The following is a 19,300-nucleotide window of genomic DNA, read 5'->3' as shown; positions in this document are numbered from 1 at the left end:
TTCTGCAGTAAACTTCTGCCTGCCATCTTCGTTACCCCCGCCCCTGCCTCATCACGAGATTTTTATTTCTCTGCATTCATTCCACAAGTACTTATTGACTACATATTATTAGATAAGCATTCAGTTCAGTTGCTCTGTCGTGTCCGAATCATTGTGTCTCCATGGACTACAGCACGTCAGGCTTCCCTGTCCCTCACCAACTCCTGGAGCCTGCTCAAACAAATGTATATCAACTCTTCTTTTTTTTATGTCCCAGAATTTTCTGGCTGTTTTCTACTTGTATTAAAGTAGATAAGAATATATAAGGGGAAAGTATAGTCACTAGATAAAGTTGATTATTGATAGCTTTATGAAACATAGTTTACCAAGGCCTTACTTAAATAGCTGTGAACTGTTAGTTCCTTCAGACTATGGTTTAAAGCACCTAGTGCTATCATGTTCCACAAATCATACCTCTTCCAATAAAATAGAATACCATTTAAATTTTAGAAAATGTAGATATCCTATAGATACCTAAAGTGTTTTTATAAACAACTTAGGAGAAAATAAATGTATATATACTTAAAAGAGGAATAAGGAAGTAAAAACAAAAGTTCTTTTACTTTTGGATTTGAAAGTGTTTTTTTTCCTTTGTTTTTTTTTTTTTTTTTTTAATTTTGAACCTGAAATATAGCCTGAACTTTCACTTAGAGATACTTTAGAGATACTACAGTAGAGATTCCCTGGCACGACTGGAAAATTGTTCCATGTAACTAGCAGTTTAATGTATATTTACCTTTTTAAAATCAGATCTTAAGTGATAAAACCTACTTGTCACATACATGAATTTCTGGCCATAACATTCCCAAAGAGTAATTTATCTGTTAATGCATTCAGCTGATATTTGTTGTGTGTATAAAGTCAGCCAGGCACTGGGGATGCAAAGATGAATAAAACATAAATCTTGCCTGGAAGGCAGTCATAACCCAAAGGGAAAGAACAAAGAGATGCAGTGCAGCAGCAACTTTAGGTAAGGAGGAAAGTGAACAAAGTGCTGCAGTAGCATGGGAGCTGAAGTCCCAGTGTCTTCCTGGGAAGTCACAGAAATATAAGTGACGTTTATGCTGAGTTTTAAATGATGAATAGTCATCATTCAGGGTTTCTCAATGCTAGCTATCCCTACCAAATACTTGACACCCTCTCAAACCTAGTACTGAGATCTGAGAGTTCATATAAATCTCCCAGCCCATCCCCTAAAGGCCCCAAGTATTAGTAACTTCAACCCTTAATAAGTACTAATTGATGACAACTTCATTTAACCTATAAAATGGTCCCATTATATGGATCCCCAAGTATGACAATATTCTCTTGGGTTTAAAAATAATGATAATGAAATGCTTGATCCTGCTGAAGTATATAACAAAAAAAAAACCCTGATTACCAAAAAAAAAGTTCACAATTTATATTTTCTGAAAATGAGAGTAATTTAACTTGTTACCACTTGTGAAATACCTTAAAAGCATTGTATAAGTCCTTTAGCCTTACAGTTCAACTTAGTTCTTCATTGCAAATATCCTTATCTTCCAGTGTGTGGACTTAGCCACCATCGCTACCTATTAACTTCCCAGTTACCTATTTACTCAAAGAGGTTCAGAGTTAAGATTTTAAGAATCTAGATAGTGTTTTGAGAAGCAAAGGAGAAACATAATACAGTTTTTACTATGTGCTTTTGTCTTCATTCATATTTTAAAGTTAGATATATAAGACAAAAATTAAAATTTACAGACACTCTGTTATTAGACTCAGTGACAAAGAAACAGATATAAAGAAAAATACTTGAAAATATCCTAATCATGAACTTTATTTATTTCAAGACTGGAGGTTTATTAAATGCTTTATCATATTTGTTAACCAACTTCTCAGTTTATATCATGGACCCACTATTCGTGGGTAAGAGTGAATTAAAAGATCAGTTATTTGCCCTAAGCCATAAGATAAATACAGTATGGATAGACAGTGGATGGCCTATCTAGAAAATAAGTAAATACTTGTTGAGCTTTTATGTATGCCTTTAAAAAGCATTGGGCTTACCTCATAGGTCAGTTGGTAAAGAATCCACCTGCAAGGCAGGAGACCCTGGTTCAATTCCTGGGTTGGGAAGATCCGCTGGAGAAAGGATAGGCTACCTACTCCAGTATTCTTGGGCTTTCCTTTGTGGCTCACCTGGTAAAGAATTCACCTCCAATGAGGGAGACCTGGGTTCAGTCCCTGGGTTGGGAAGATCCCCTGGAGAAGGGAAAGGCTACCCACTCCCATATTCTGGCCTGGAGAATTCCATGGACTGTATAGTCCATGGGGTCGCAAAGAGTTGGACATGATTGAACTACTTTTACTTTCATTCTAAAAAGCATTAACCCATTTAATCCTCACAACCCCAAGAGGTAGATAACTAATAGAATCCTTACTTTATAAATGGGTTAAATATCTTACCCAGCTAGTAAGTGGTAGAACCTTGATATTTGTTGACTCTATCAGTGTTACTAGCTAACTAAATAATATGAAAATATTTTGCTAAAGTGTAGAAAAGTAGTTCAAAAAGGCAAAATGGTTGCCTGAGGAGGCCTTACAAATAGCTGAGAAAAGAAGAGAAGCTAAATGCAAAAGAAAAAAGGAAAGGTATACCCATTTGAATGCAGAATTCCAAAGAATAGCAAGGAGACATAAGAAAACCTTCCTCAGTGATAATGCAAAGAAATACAGGAAAACAATAGAATGGGAAAGACTAGAGATCTCAAGAAAATCTGATACCAAGGGAACATTTCATGCAAAGATGGGCACAATAAAGGACAGAAATGGTAGGGACCTAACAGAAGCAGAAGATATTAAGAAGAGGTGGCAAGAATACACAGAAGAACTATATAAAAAAGATAACCATGATAACCGTGATGGTTTGATCACTCATCTAGAGCCAGACATCCTGGAATGCGAAGTCAAGTGGGCCTTAGGAAGCATCACTACGAACAAAGCTAGTAGAGGTGATGGAATTCCAGTTGAGCTATTTCAAATCCTAAAAGATGATGCTGTGAAAGTGCTGCACTCAATATGCCAGCAAATTTGGAAAACTCAGCAGTGGCCACAGGACTTGAAAAGGTCAGTTTTCATTCCAATCCCAAAGAAAGGCAATGCCAAAGAATGCTCAAACTATTGCACAATTGCACGTATCTCACACGCTAGCAAACTAATGCTCAAAATCCTCCAAGCCAGGCTTCAACAGTATGCGAATCGTGAACTTCCAGATGTTCAAGCTGGATTTAGAAAATGCAGAGGAACCAGAGATCAAATTGCCAACATCTGTTGGGTCATCAGAAAAGCAAGAGAATACCAGAAAAACATCTACTTCTGCTTTATTGACTACGCCAAAGCCTTTGACTACGTGGATCACAACAAACTGTGGAAAGTTCTTATAGAGATGGAAATACCAGACCACCTTACCTGCCTCCTGAGAAATCTGTATGCAGGGCAAGAAGCAACAGTTAGAACTGGACATGGAAAAACAGACTGGTTCCAGACTGGGAAAGGAGTACATCAAGGCTGTATATTGTCACCCTGCTTATTTAACTTCTATGCAGAGTACATCATGTGAAATGCTGGACTGGATGAAGCACAAGCTGGAATCAAGATTGCTGGGAGAAATATCCATAAACTCAGATATGCAGATGACACCACCATTATGGCAGAAAGTGAAAAAGAACTAAAGAGCTTCTTGATGAAAGTGAAAGAGGAGAGTGAAAAAGTTGGCTTAAAATGCAACATTCAGAAAACTAAGATCATGGCATCTGGTCCCATCACCTCATGGCCAGTAGATGGGGAAACAATGGAAACAGTGAGAGGCTTTATTTTGGGGGGCTCCAAAATCAGTGCAGATGGTGACTGCAGTCATGAAATTAAAAGATGCTTGCTCCTTAGAAGAAAAGTTATGACCAACTTAGACAGCATATTAAAAAGCAGAGACATTACTTTGCCAACAAAGGTCCATCTAGTCAAAGCTATGATTTTTCCAGTTGTCATGTATGGATGAGAGAATTGGACTGTAAAGAAGGCTGAGTGCCAAAGAATTGATGCTTTTGAACTGTGATGTTGGAGAAGACTCTTGAGAGTCCCTTGGACTGCACAGAGATCAAACCAATCAATCCTAAAGGAAATCAGTCCTGAATGTTCATTGCAAGGACTGATGCTGAAGCTGAAGCTCTGATACTTTGGCCACCTCATACGAAGAACTGACTCATTGGAAAAGACCCTGATGCTGGGAAAGATTGAAGGCAGGAGGAGAAGGGGACAACAGAGGATGAGACGGTTGCATGGCATCACATGAGTTTGAGTAAGCTCCGGGAGTTGGTGATGGACAGGGAAGCCTGGTGTGCTGCAGTCCATGGGGTCACAAAGAGTCGGACACAACTGAGTGACTGAACTGAAGTGAGGAAAGTAGTTTGTCAAAATTTCATTACTCCTTCAAAATTCAAGCATCTGATTTCAATCAAGCAGAACTAGGTCTAATTATGTATGTTCTTCTATATGTTTTGTATTTCCTGATGGTACAGTAAACATGCATTCACATAGACATGGCCCTAACACACTTTAGGAAAAGACAGCTGAAATGAGGGGTAAAGTTAGCAACAGTGTGTTAGGCTGTTTTTAAATGAGAAACTGTAATTGGGTTTTACTTTCCTAAAAAGATAAACAAGAATGATTCCTGGAAACACAGATACAGTAGGGTAAACAACCTAGATTAGTGATTGCTGGTATTGGCTTTATAATCAGCTATACTTGTTAATCCTGTCTGCCATCTAATTACTCCACTCTAGGGCTCAGTTTCTCATTTGTTAAATGAAGATGATAATATCTGTCTCATAGACCTTTTGTGAGAATTTAATGACAACAGACTGTAAATTGACTAGAAAGTGCCCAGTATGTCCTAGATATTTATTTTCACTGCTTCGTTATTACATAGAAACTTTAGTGCTGCTGAGAGAATAGATCTTAAGTGTTTTCACCACATACACAATAAAGGATAAGTATTTGAGCTGATAGATGTGTTAAGTAGCTTGATTGTGGTTATCATTTCACAGTATATATGCATATCAAATCATCATTTTGTATACCTGAAATGAATGCAATTTTTATTTGTCAATTATCCCTCAGTAAAACTGGAGGGAAAACAATCAAAGAACTGAAATACTTCAACATGTAAATAATATTAATAATAATAAGAGCTATTTAAAATTCTTTGAAGAATAAGATGGGATGAATAAACAGAAAGTTCAAGGAAGAAAAGAAATTGTAATGTGAAAATAAAAAGGAAAAAAGGATAGCATTAAATTACTTTAACTATTTGGTCTCATCTGCTCATGCTTCAAAGGCAAAGGTTCAAGTTGGATGAGATTAGTTGCTTGGCAACTTTTCAGAATGATAGTATTTCCCATCAACTTTCTTTTTTCATTGTTCACAGACTCCTTGCTCTTGTTGCTCCATCACAGCACATTTCTGTGCATATAAACCTGCTAAAAGGTAGACACAGTTGGCTGAGTCCCTTTGTGGTTGTGAGTGGTCATGTTTTCTAAAAATAGGATAAAAACATATTTTTGACAATAATATTGTAGAATAGTATTCGTTTGAAGAAATTCAGACCTTTTCTGATTTATTGAAAATCCAGGACCTCATAGAAAGCACACAAGTGAATGCAAGGTTGGTATTTTACAAGTGCTTCTCATAAATGTTATTTGTCCACAGTGTGCACTGAGGAAAATTAATTTCTATATTATACCTGATCATTTTCCACTGGAGTAGTTGGAACAAGAGAAAACCAAATACCATGTCCTTTTTAGCTACATAAATACTACATGGCTTGAAATGACCTGTAATAGCATGATGAAGGACCTATGGGCAGTGATACTGGGAACTGAGCTTTATCATTGTGAGGTCAGGATATGGTCTGAAGGTTTTAGGGTCTCTCATCTTACTTCAAAATCACCTTTCTCTGTCGTACAACTTCATTCTATCTTTTGGGCAGTTGAATTACAATTAATAGCATTATTTCAAACATTTCTTAAAGATATGCAGAATACATTCACAAATACATTTCCAAATGAAAGCTTGTTCCCTCTCCTATGTTTTTTTAGTATAAATTGTCTTTATCAAACAATAGCCCAACTGTTATTCATCAGCTATTAGAGACAAAAGAAAATGAGATTCTAACCACAAGAAATTTCTGTGCTCAAGTAAAATGTACTACTTCCAAAGCAGAACTAAACAAAGTACAAATTAGTAAATCAAAAATGCAGATATATGAGACAAGTACTGTACTCATAGGAATTCTTATTTAGGACTGACTTAATACATTTCATAAAGACTGCATGTTGGTTAGCTTCACAAAATAATTTTGACTATCAAGCTGATGGTGATAAGGGACCGTGTAACTGATGGAAAAGTAGTTCAGCAATATTTTGGCATGGAAATAGAAAATAGTCTAAGGTAAAATTTAGAGTAATCACCTAGGGAAGGTGCTCTTCCTTAATCTCTATAATTTTACTGATTAAAAATGGAGCATAAGTTTTGAGGTCGGATAGAACTGAATTTGGTGCCAAGGCTTGGCCTTTAATAACTGATTGACCTTGTACTTGAGAGTTACCCTCACTGTACTTTTGTTTCCTTATCTGTAAAATGGGATAGCAATACTACTCAAAGTATTTTGATGAGGATCAAATGAATTTTATGAGGATTAAATATATGCCAAGTACTTAGCACTGATTTTGCCTCATAGAAAGTACTCAAGTAATGGTGCATTAAATGGCATAGTAAATCACTGCTGCTCATAAATAAAAGTGTCTCAAAGATTGTGAAGTGCTGATGGATCAAATTAATACTTCCTCCTTTACTGTGGAGGGGATCAGTGACGAACTAAAGGAATGGAAGTATTCCCAATAACCAACCATTTAAATCATGCCTATGAAAAGAAATAGTTTGCTTGTTTTTTTCATTTGGTTTTGAAAAGTAAAAGGAAGAACATCAAATAGCTCATAACACTAGAAATCTCTGTGATACAAGTTTTCTTTTTAAGTTCTGTTACTGAAATCATCACTTCATATGTTAGGTATGTTTAAAACAATTTAGACTCCACATATTTTTAAAGTATAAGATTAGTCGCTTTTTAAAAAAGAATAGAGAAAATAATATGCTAAGTAAATTGAATAGCTGGAGACTTTCAAAAAAGTGAAATCTGGCAAGAGGAAACCAAGTAACAGATAATAGTAAGATTAAGGGGAAAAAAACTTTTAATAAAATTCCAGCATATTAATATATAGATAAAAAGGAAGAATTAGCAAACCAACAAAGTTGACACAACTATTAGAGAAAAAGAAAAACATCTTTAAACGAATTAACAGAAAGATAGGAACTAAGTGAATTAGTGCTTCCCTTAAAGACAAAATGGGAAAGCCAAAAATAGAAATAAACCAACTCAGGAGATTTGTAACTGGGTCAGTATTGTCCCCTAGGGGACATTTGGCAATTTCTGGGAACCCTGGTAGTTGTCATAAATGGACGTGGAGGTGCTACAGGCATCTGGTGAGTTGAAGCCCAGGATGCTACTAAACATCATAAAATGTTGTTTTATGATGGGGGGAGGACACCCCTCCCCCCAACAATAAAGAATGATCCAGTCCAAAACATCATGAGTGCTACTGTTGAGATACCCTAGCTAAATTAAGAAGAATCGGTTGTCACAGAGTCAGATATTTACGACTCGAAAATCAAAGAACCATTGTATGACATAGGGCCAATTGCCTTTTTCTTTCATTCATGCAATCTGGGAACTTACTGCTCTGAAATGATAAACCTACATTTACTCGCACTTAGCATATTCTCGGGAGAAGGCAATGGCACCCCACTCCAGTATTCTTGCCTGGAAAATCCCATGGACGGAGGAGCTTGGTGGGCTAAGAGTCAGACATGACTGAGCAACTTCACTTTCACTTTTCACTTTCATGCATTGGAGAAGGAAATGGCAACCCGCTCTAGTATTCTTGCTTGGAGAATCCCAGGGACGGGGGAGCCTGGTGGGCTACCGTCTATGGGATCGCACAGAGTCAGACACGACTGAAGCAACTTAGCAGCAGCAGCAGCATATTCTCTGGGAAGAAATAATACAAGCTTGTGAGTGTCTGAGATGACTTACCCAGCTCTACAGTAGAAAACCTAATCATGGCATCCCTTGGAGCAGGAGGGAACTCACTGTCCCTAATTGAAATCAGAATGCATTTTCCCTCCATGGGAAAATGATGTACTAAATAGCAGCCAGGTGAAATTTAAATAGAGTGGTTGATGTCTGCTTTCAAATCACAATGTGGCTTAAATAATCCAGCATTTTCTTATGTGTGTTCTTCAGATCACTACTTCTGAAAGAGATTCTTTGTAAAAGAAAGAGATTATGTGGTTAATTAAGATTGGGAAGCTCTGCATATTTTATCCCCGTCTTGGAGATTATTACGTGTACATTAGCATACTAAAGGCTTTGAAAATCTTGGTTTCCCAAATGTATTTGTACATTGCATCTTCTTTGGTTTTGGTCACAAAATACCTCCCAATGTAACTGATGTTTGATGGCATATATTTTGACAAAAACTGATACAGACTTGCAGCTCCTCTTAAAGACCCATATACTAATGATAAAATTTAAGTTGCAAACTGCTAACTTAACAGAAATCCTCTATCCTTAACTTGAAGTCTGCCCCAGCAGACAGCTTGTTGAATGTCGTCTTCATTCTTATCATGCAGAAAAGCCATTCTCTAGAGTAAATCTTATTTGTGATGAAAGTCCAAACTAAAGTAATAAATACTAACTGGAACGATCAGTGCATGGCTCCTCATAGAATTACTTTTATCACAGCAAGACAATTTGCTGGAATCTTGGAAGAAATAGATCCCTGGGGATAGAAAATATCAAGTGTGAGATCCAATCTTGTTAAAAGCAAAGACTAAAAATTATACACTGAATATCTTAATGACTGGAAACATTAAAGCAAATAATTAAAACAATAGACAGCCATTTAAAAGTATACATATGACAACCTAACATTACTTTATAAATGACACATCATGTCAAGCCAGTTTATTTTCCATCTTTGTTCAGGGATGGATAACAAACACAGTTACAGCTACAGTTTATGTTCCAATCCTCTACAAGTTCTTTACCTAGCCTTTAAGAACTTTTTGCAAGAGTTGCAAACTGGCTGGGAGTATAGTTGTTTAAAAAGCAGTAATCATACATGTCAGTGAATTATTTTTGAAGAAAAATGAATTGAATCTTTGTATAATGCAATGGTCTTCAATTCATCACTGAGGCAACTTAATATAATGAAGTTACAAAGTCTACGTTCACAGGCTGACTCCAACATTGATTATCAATGAAATCCTAAGAAATTAACTGGGGTGTGTGTCAAGTTTTTCATCTCTACTGTTTTAAAAAATATTTTGCTCTATTGTCATATTTAACTGGAAAATGGGATGTTTTTAACCAAATAATATTTACCCCACATCATCCTTCTTTCCCACAGCTGTATTGCTGAGCACAGCAGGAGGCAAAAGTATTTAGCATAGCTCATTGCTTTTTTACCCACCAGAGCCTTCAGAAGAGAACCCAGAACTGTTTTGCCACTTAGTATTTAAACCACTGAATTCTTCCCAGACCTCCCACATGCCTCTAATGTAGAGGAATAGTCTCTATGCACAGTGGCAACATTTCAGCTGAAATAGCCTGCCTTTCTGTACTCCAGTGTGTACAGCACATTTGCTTTCTTGGCAGAATGTAATTTGGTTCAAAATGTAATTCGCCTTGGAATCAAGTGTTCAAAATTCCCTATAATTTTTGATGCGGTTCAAAATTTTCTCCTTCAACAATTTTTATGTGACTCCCCATTTAAAGTCTAGATCACTTTTAGGGAGCAGTAAGAAAATTCACAAACAAGATATAGCTTATTCTTTGAAATTATATTTTGTTTTGCTTCTCTATTAATGCAACCAAAAAGATTTCAAGTTAATAATCATCAGGTTTGTATTTGATTTATATTGTTATAAGGTGTTAAATCCAGTACTTAAATAATCATCACATTGTGATGTTTACAAGCCAGTTTTTCCTCCCAAACTCTTTTATCTAGAAGTGAACATTTTAAAATATGGCCCTAGAGATCAAAGTGCCCATTCTTACTTATTTTATTAGATCCAGATATGTTGCCTTTATCCTTTAAAAAGCACTGACTTTCCATTTAATTCAGTTTTACTCCTCTTTAAATGTGTGATTCTCTACCTTAAATAACCTCGGGATGTTTTCCTAGAAATGCAGTCAACCATCTGAAAGTAATTTTTCTGTCTGGTATGTGGGGAGTTTGATGGGTGTATGTGACATGCTTATAACTTAACATTCCTTACTATACTCGTTTTCATCAAAATATTGGCTAAAATATTCAGAACAGATGTGTATTTGTGTGTGCGTGTATTTTTCTAGAGAAAGCTTCTTTTGTGAGCAATTAAAAGGTACATCAGACATAAAGAGAAATTTCTCTGCAGCCTTTTTTCCCCCAGTTCTTTGGCAACTGTAATAGAGAAGATTACTTCTCAGATGCTGTATATCATCCTGAAACGTAATGATTTTAGCATGTTGGGGCCAGAGTTTTAAAAATGTAGGGGAGGGATACGACTGAAAAAGGCAGCAATTCAGTAGTATTTCAACATGCACCATGGGTAGTTTAATATGGAGATGTTTCTAGATAAGAAATCAGGAGGCAGGATTTCTAGTTCTGCTTGATTAGCACACAGCTTTGTCAGGCTCAGTTTGTTAGAATAATGAAAGTGGTTGGTCAGAAAGGGAGGGAAAGTGAGGGGGAGGGGGAATGGAAAGCTGACAGGAAGAAAGGGAAAGGAAACTTTGAAAATAGAAACTAACTGTATAGCTTGGACCATTTTTAACTCCAACGTATGAGGAAGGTCCCCTATTTACTTTCTTAACAGGTCATCAGTTAACAAATATTGAGCTGTTAACTATGTTTAAGTCACTGTGGTAAATGATAGAGATACCATGGTGAACAACAGAGAAATTGCTCTTCCCTTGTGAAATTTACATTATAGAATGGTGACAGAATTCAAGCAACTAATTTAATAAATACTTACTTGACTATAAGTGACACACATGAAAAAAATTATGAAAGAAAAACAAATACAGAGATACCCAACCTAGAACAAGTTCAACAAGAATATCCCTGAGGAAATGACATTTTTGCTGAGCTCTAAAGTATGCATTTGAGTTTAGTAAGAGAAGAGGGGACAAAAACCAGAGAAAGATAGTATCCTGGGTGCCAAGTGAAGAATGTATTTCAAGAAAAGAATAATCCTCTGTGTCAAATGTTGCAGATAAGAAAAGTCAAGGGTTCTGAGAATTGTCTTTTGGATTTAGCAACATGGAAGCACTAGTAACCTTGACAATAGTAGTTTTAGGGGAGTTGAGGGGCAAGATCTTAATTGGAGAAGATTCAAAGAAAAGAGGAAATTCTACATGTAAGTGAGATCATACAGCATTTGTGTTTTGTGCCTGGCTAATTTCATGTAGCATATGTCCTTCAGCTTCATCCATGCCATCATAGATGGCAAGATTTCCTTTTTATGGCAGAGTAATATTCCTGTGTGTGTGTGTGTGTGTGTGTGCTCATGCACCACGTTTTCTGTATTCATTCATCTATTGATGAACACTTGGATTGTTTACATATCTTAGCTATTGTGATCAATGTTACAATGAATGTGAACTCTTGGAGATACTGATTTCATTTCCTTTCAAAATATGCCCAGAAGTAGGGTTGCTGGATCCTACAGAAGTTCTATTTGTAATTATTTGAAGAACCGCTGTGATGTTTTCCATTATATACACTTGAATTTTGCTAAAAGAGTAGATTAGATCTTAAGTGTTCTTACCACACAGTCAACACAGTCATACATGCACACACAGATGGTAACTGTATGAGGTGAAGGATATCATAACCTGCTTGCTGTAATCATTTCACAATGTGTTCGTGTGTATACATACAATCACATTTCACACCTCAAAAAGTCATTCTGTACAGCCTTAATGTGTAACATTTTAATTTGTCAATAATACTTCAATAAAGCTAGGGGAAAAAAGAGGAGAGAAATTGGAGACTGAAAATCAAAATGAGACTTCTAGGAGTTTTTCTGTAAAGGGGGCCAGAGAAAGGGGTAATGGGGTGGCTGTTAGCGAAGAGAGGTTTGTTTATTTTTTAAGACTGTAGACATTACAGCATGTTTGTATGCTAATGGGAATCACGGGTAGAAAAGGGAAATTGATGCTACAAGAGAAAGTAAGGTAGAATTGTTCAAGAGATGCCCTTGAGTGAGAAAAAAAGGAGTAGGATCCAGTGAACAGCCCAGTAATCTCCCTAATGTCTAGCATCCTTTCATTCAAGCGTTCAAAAGAAATTTAGTGAATACCCACACTGGGTCAGAATCCTTGCCAGGAACTTTCATAACAAAGATATATAAGACCCAGTTCCTGCCAAAAAGTAGGAAAAACCTATAAACAGAAAGATAGAATACAGTATAATTAAGGATCGTGTATACCAAGGAGCTAAGGGAGCCCAGTAGAGCAAGCAGTTAACTCTGCCACAGAGCACCATAGCATGTGTAATTGCATTGAAAATACTTTATTGGCTAAGGAAAAAGTCAGTTTATTTTCAGACAGTTCTGTACACTGCTATTAAAGCATAGTTTCATATTGAAATAGTATTTGATCATTGTAAGGCATTCCATCGTTGTCAATATTCTTTTTTTTTTAATAGATCACCAGTTTATTATAAAGCATATAACATGGGAATAGCTGGATGGGATAGATGCATAGTGAAAGACATGGGGCAAGAGCTTGGAGCTTCTGTGCCCTCCCTAGGGTGCCACTCTCCTGAACTCTCCTTCTGTTCATTGCCTGGGAACTCTTCAAACCCTGTCCTTTTGATTTGTATGGAGGTTTCATCGTGTAGACACAGTTGACTAAATAATTGATCCTTGGTAATTAAACTCACTCCCCAGCCCGCTCCAGTCTCTAGAGGCTGGGACTAGGACTGGAATTTCCAAGCCTCTAATCACATGGTTGATTCTTCGAGTAACCTGCCTGTAATTGGAATATTACCCCATGTCTTTGCTTCCAACAGTAGATCCCTGTCCTACTGTATCTCGCTGGTGCTACTCTTCTCCTGAATTGTCTATTTATTGTTTCTTTGCTTTTTTAGAATATTTCTTATCAATTTATACATGTCCCTTACAATATGCTGTTCAGTTTGGCTTGTTCTTGGACTTTCTAAAACTTCTATCTGCTGACACTCAGTGTTTTTAATTTAATTTAGTATATCTTTATTTTATTTTTTAATCATTTTTAAAATCGAAGTGTAATTTACAATGTTTTGTTAGGTTTAGTTGTACATCAAAGTGATTCATCTATATATATTATAGATTATTACAAGATATTGAATTATAGTTCCCAGTGCTAAATATTCTTTAAATTGTATTTTGTGTTCTGTTTGTGTTTAGTTGCAGCTAAATATAGTTCATATTTTTTAAAAAGCTACTTGCCATTAATTTCAGAATAAAATTCAAACAAAATCCAAAAGTATCTATCTTTGACCTCTTCTACATTTAGTATTCTACAGTAAGAAATACAGTGCACAATTGGCACCTCTATAGAGATCCTGGTTAAAATACTCCAGATGTGCAACAGATATGAAAAGCCAAGTAACAGAATAATTTAACTATGAGACAGTAGCAGAGAGATATTGCAAGGCTTATGATCGTGTGTCACCTACATCAGCTCACCCAGATTCTCTCTGTAAAATTACAGAGATCTACCCCATGAAAATTTGGAAACTGAAGTGATCATTTATGAAGTCATTTGCACACCTTGTAAGGAAGTCATTAAGTAAATACTTCATTTGTGGGTCATTAATAATTTTATCATGTCTAGTTCATCTCAAATTTCAAAGAGCTTAGTAAAATATACTGAATAAACTGTATTGGCAAAATGCCATTAAGTTGTCACATTTTCCCTTAACAACATAATGAGGAAGAAGTATCTTAATGGATTTTTTAACGAAATATGTGGAATGTCTGTAACAATTTGATTGTGAAATTTATCTAGCCAAGGGGGAGAGTGATGAGAACATATTGTGACCAAGAGGTGTTGAAAGGTGGGAAGATTGGTAGATTAAAGGAGGAATTGTTAGAGTGCTGTGGACGATATGCTAAAAATACAGGTTTTAGTTGAAAAGTGGGATACTGGGAAGAATTACTGCCTTTTCAGGTGACAAGATTAAGCATATGACCACTAGAATGGGTGGAGGAGAGAATCTCAAAAAACTGAGAGCCCAGAATATGAGTGGGTGAATATTGAAGTTACCAAAAGTTATTGCAGAAGTACGATTTGAATGCCTAGATTTGAGCCCTGGTACTACACACTTACTGTGTGTTCTTGGGTAAATTGTGTATGCTGTCCCAGACCCTTCATCTGGCAAAATGAGGGTAATGGTTTATTTCTTATAATTTTGAGAATTAGGTGTTGTGCTAGGTGTCCTTTTTAAACTTGTGAGTGATTTTTCTTTTGGCTATTTTGTGCTTCATAAATTCTGAATTGATCAGAAATCAATTGATCATCCTCACCAAAAAGCTATCCTTAAAGTCTATGTCATGAGTTCTGCTTGCTAAAATAAAATGCTGTTTAGTAAGAACACAGACCCAGAGGAAAATGGGACAGACCAAAGCAGTGATTACTTGAATCTGGAAACTAGAGTTCATAATAGCAAAAGAGATGCTCAAGGGCAGACCCAGCTTTAGGCCGTAGAAAAGAATCTAGCCGCATTGCTGAAGCATGGTAGTATCTAAAAAGCAGATAGGAATTAGGAAGCAGTGAAGATGGGAAGTTAATACTGTGTTCCAACATTAAATACAAGGGGCTACTGTCTTGAAGATTGCCTATCAAGATAAAGATACTTGGACATTGAGGAATAAGACAGATCCAGTTATAGAAAATGAAGTCACTAAAATAATGGTCCTCTTTGTAAAGGACCACATTCTTAAAGTCTAGGGCTCCTAAGAGAGCAAACCTAGGCTGTTCTGTATTACTTATAAAAAGTGCCTTAAGTTTGCATTATCACCTGGCCAATTGCCACAGGCAGTTTCACCTTCTGGCTCAAAACACACATATTTTTCATCTTCACAAATGCCAACCATAATGTTGCATATGAGTGAGTGTGTTTTGCAGACTGTAGCTAAAAGTCAGTTTAAGTTTGAGCATTCATGGGGAAGAAAAACAATGTGATGTGAATTTTGTTCTCTGTGTTTAGGCAAGCTACGACCTATATCTATGCCAGTGGAATATAATTGGGTGGGGGACTATGAAGATCCAAATAAGATGAAGAGAGATAGTAGAAGAGGTAAGTGTTCTAGAATTTCAGTGTAGGCTGGGTTGTTGAAACAAAAAGCAGATTTAAATGTTTTTTTACATAGGATGTTATGGCTTCAGTGAAAAACTATTCATTCTCTTATTGATTTTTATGATATATCCAAACCGACTCAGACCAACCTTTAACTGTCTTGATCGATTATTAAATAAATATCTTCTCCGAATGCCTCCTAAGGGATTTAGGGTAGATAAGTACAGTGTAAAAAATTAATATCTGTTATTTGAAATTTAATACTTGGAAAACAAGGTCAGAAGTGTGAAACTGCATAAAATAATTAAATTCAATGAATAGGAAGTGTTTGTGATCAGTCCCCATTGGTCCGCAATGCCACCCTCACTATTTTTGTATTAATATAACCTTAAAATGAGTTTTGAAGTACATGGGTAAAAGCTAGTAGAAACTGGGCCAGTGTCTCTAAAAGAAAACCATATAAAAATGGAAGAAAAAAAAACCTGCTTTGCTTTTTTCTCTCCTGTTTGCTGTTCAGGGTTATCTTCTTACTTGGGGGTGGGCTACACTTGAAGTATCTACTAAAAGTAAGTTTTTATGTTCACTTATTCCTGCTATTGAGGTGAGCAGTAAAGAAGGCAACGGGAAATTTCACTACTAAATGGGATTGAACCAAGTGTGGATGGATATGGTGGGCCCAGTGGGTCATGCTGCTACTTCCATTTTCTGAAATAAGATCCGTGAAGTTATAGATGAAAAACAGAAACAAAGCAAAAAAAAAAAAACTCTTCATAGAACATGACTTCACAAAGCTTCCTTTAAAACATGTTTAACCCATTTGCCTGTTATTTCTAGCCTGTGTGCAAAATTTATTTCATTAATGCACAGATCCACAGACCACACAGAAATAAGCAAGCATGAATATCTGCTTCATTAGTCTTAACACTTGTTTTATGGAGCGAGCATTTCTGAAAATGTTGGTAAATATAGGAGCATTGAGATTACTTTACATCTATGTATTCACTCCATTTTCCAAACTTCAGTTTCTAACCTCTTCTGTTTTATAGAGTTAATCAAGAAAAATATTTTAGGAAAGAAACACTTGTATGCCTTTTCTGAGTCACCCTTTTGGGACTTGATATGATGGTAACATCTTGGGGAATAAAGTCTTTATGAAGTAGAGTTCTGGCTATCGATTTAAGCATAAATTTTTTGGACTAAGTTTCCTCACTATTGGTCCATAATGTGGGCTTTTAACTTCTCCAAGGATGCTCCCTAGGATGTTTGTTGTCAGATTTTAGCAGAATCTCCTTGCGAGAACTTGTTAAAAATTTTATGAGCCACACATCTGAAACTTATGATTCAGGTTCTGCAGGTAATTCTGATATGGTTGGTTCAGAGCTAAACTTGGAGAAATACTCTATAGGGTATCAACTTCCTGTTGTCCTGTGATCCCAAATAATTAAGATTCTCCATATTTTTACTACAAAGGTGTTTCATAAAGGAAATCAAGTTACATTTCTGAAATGAAATCTAATAGTACACTTTAAGGATGGTAAGTTTGGAATATTTGCATATCTACATTGGTGTATTTATCTTTTTTTATTTAGAAAACTCTCTACTCCGATATATGAGCAATGAAAAAATTGCTCAAGAAGAGTACATGTTTCAGAGAAACAGCAAAAAAGACACAGGGAAGAAGTCTAAAAAGAAGGGTGATAAGAGTAGTAGCCCGACTCACTATTCGTTGCTACCTAGTTTGCAAATGGATGCACTGAGACAAGACATCATGGGCACACCTGTGCCAGAAGCCACACTGTACCATGTAAGTACACTTTTAAAGACTCTGTGATGACAGTTTTATTGGCAGACTGGCAATTGACTCTTTTTGGTAAATTCCAGATTATTTATTTTTATCCTCTTGTCAGATTTTCACAAAAAATCCTAAATTTAGATTTTATACCCTGAAAAAACATTTTTAAAAAATTGATGACTTATTGATTTGTCCCTCAATTCATATATTCAGTGAGTGCATATGTTGTAGCAGCTTATATTTTTAAAGATATAACTTCATAACTTCCTATGCACAGAACTGATGGAGAATAATAATTAATTAGCTGATCAGTTATTATTGTGATAATATACAGTAAATGAATAGCTGTAAAGTTCAACATTAAAAATAGGATTTTTAATATATTTATGATTTCATTTAAAAATGAACATCTGTTGTACAGTAGACTTGGACCATGATTCTTGAAGTAAAGATGTGAAAAGACATAGATAGCACCCCATTATATGGAAAGAAAGACACACCAAGAGTTCTAATACAATTTGTAGTAAGGCAGTGTAAGAGTGTAGGAGAAGAAGGGCCTTTGCTTGGGGAGTGAGAAGAGGCTTCAGAATGAGGAGCATATGGGTAAAGAGTGAAAGATGAGCAGCAGTATTTTTGTGGTGAGACATATGAAGGTGTGCTACCAATGTGTGTGAACGGTATGTTCCAGCAATTTTATGTGGCTCGGAGTTACCGGTTCACTAAAAATTGAGGGAAAGCATGTGAGAAAGGGCAGTAGATGGGCCCCTAGAGAGCTAAGTGGGGAATTGTATGATAAAATACTTAGGCTTTTTGCTGCAGTAATGAAGAGCTAGTGAAGAATTTCGTCCTGGGGACTTGCATGATGAGATTGGCCTATAGGATCTCTCTAGTGCTGAGAGCATCCATCAAGAGATGTGAGGCCAAAGGCAGGGCCATTAAGCTCAGACCAGATGGATGATGAGAGATTAGGACAATGGTAGCGTGGAGGCTGATAATCTTACTGACCCAAACATTCAATTCACAAAATCGACCCATTTTATGACATTTTGGTTAGAAGGAAGTTTATTGTGCTTCTTGTTAGAAGACCATGAAAAACATGGCTACAGGTTTTTAAGTAATTTGAGCAACAGTGCTTCATGTTCACAGCATCAAAAAAAATTGATGTTACTGTTGTGGAAGATAGACCATCTAGATGTACAAGATGTGAAAGATTTAACAACTTAAATTTGAGTTGCTTTCCTGAGTATATCTTTTAAATATCTTATTACTTGTTATTCTCTCCTAAAACTGAAGTGTAGGAAAATATTTTCATTTATTTGGGTTGATGTAGGAGTGCAGTTCTCTATGGCAATTGTTCTCTATTGTCTCTTGTCCCCAGTTATATACCCCTGGCATCTTCCTCCACAAGAATAGTGCCCTTATCAAAACCTGCTACTCTGAATAACTGAGTAATCAGGTTATTATTTTTTCCACAAACATTTGAAGTTGTTCTGAAATCAATACTCAGAACTGTGTGACAGGAGACACTTTTGTTCTTACTTGTCAGAAATGCTCTCTTAACACTCAGCTCCTTCTAGAATCTGGCATTCCAGTCAGAAGTAATAGCCTGAACAACGATCGAAACATAAGAGACAGCTGGCCTATTCGAGAGGGGAGTTGGTAGTGAGAGATGAGGCTAGAGAGGGAAGAAGAGGCCACTTCACCCAGAGCTTGTAAACTATTAAAGGGTTTGGATTTATCCTAAGAGGAATGGTAAGCAATTGAAGGTTCATTCAAACACTCAGCCTGTGCCATCCTGTCGTGCACACTGGGACAGGAATATACTGTGTGAGGAAGGAAAAATAGCTGTGAGTCTTATGGATTTTGACTAAATAAATTATGGAAGATAGCAAAAGGTAAAACTGGTATATTGTTAGCACCTTTCTGAAAGGCATTGTTTAGGTGGCACAGTGGTAAAGAATCTACCTGTCAATGCAAGAGATACAAGAGACGCAGATTT

General features: G+C 36.3%; 1 protein-coding gene across 6 annotated transcripts in view; it reads left to right on the top strand.

The window, feature by feature from the left end:
* Nucleotides 1–19,300, top strand: part of CNKSR2 (connector enhancer of kinase suppressor of Ras 2) — a 309,235-nt gene that overhangs the window by 197,349 nt on the left and 92,586 nt on the right. For 3 of the 6 annotated variants that reach the window (NM_001206513.2, XM_005228381.5, XM_005228382.5), the window contains 2 exons: nt 15,420–15,509; nt 17,099–17,313. In NM_001206513.2, the coding sequence (NP_001193442.1) occupies nt 15,420–15,509; nt 17,099–17,313 (305 nt within the window). The remainder of the gene's footprint in view (nt 1–15,419; nt 15,510–17,098; nt 17,314–19,300) is intronic. The other 3 variants (XM_005228380.5, XM_024988116.2, XM_024988118.2) reach the window with 1 other exon arrangement.

This window comes from Bos taurus, chromosome X (assembly GCF_002263795.3).
Source record: "Bos taurus isolate L1 Dominette 01449 registration number 42190680 breed Hereford chromosome X, ARS-UCD2.0, whole genome shotgun sequence".
In the NCBI taxonomy this organism is placed as follows: Eukaryota; Metazoa; Chordata; class Mammalia; order Artiodactyla; family Bovidae; genus Bos; species Bos taurus.
This window is presented reverse-complemented; position numbering and strand designations above follow the sequence as displayed.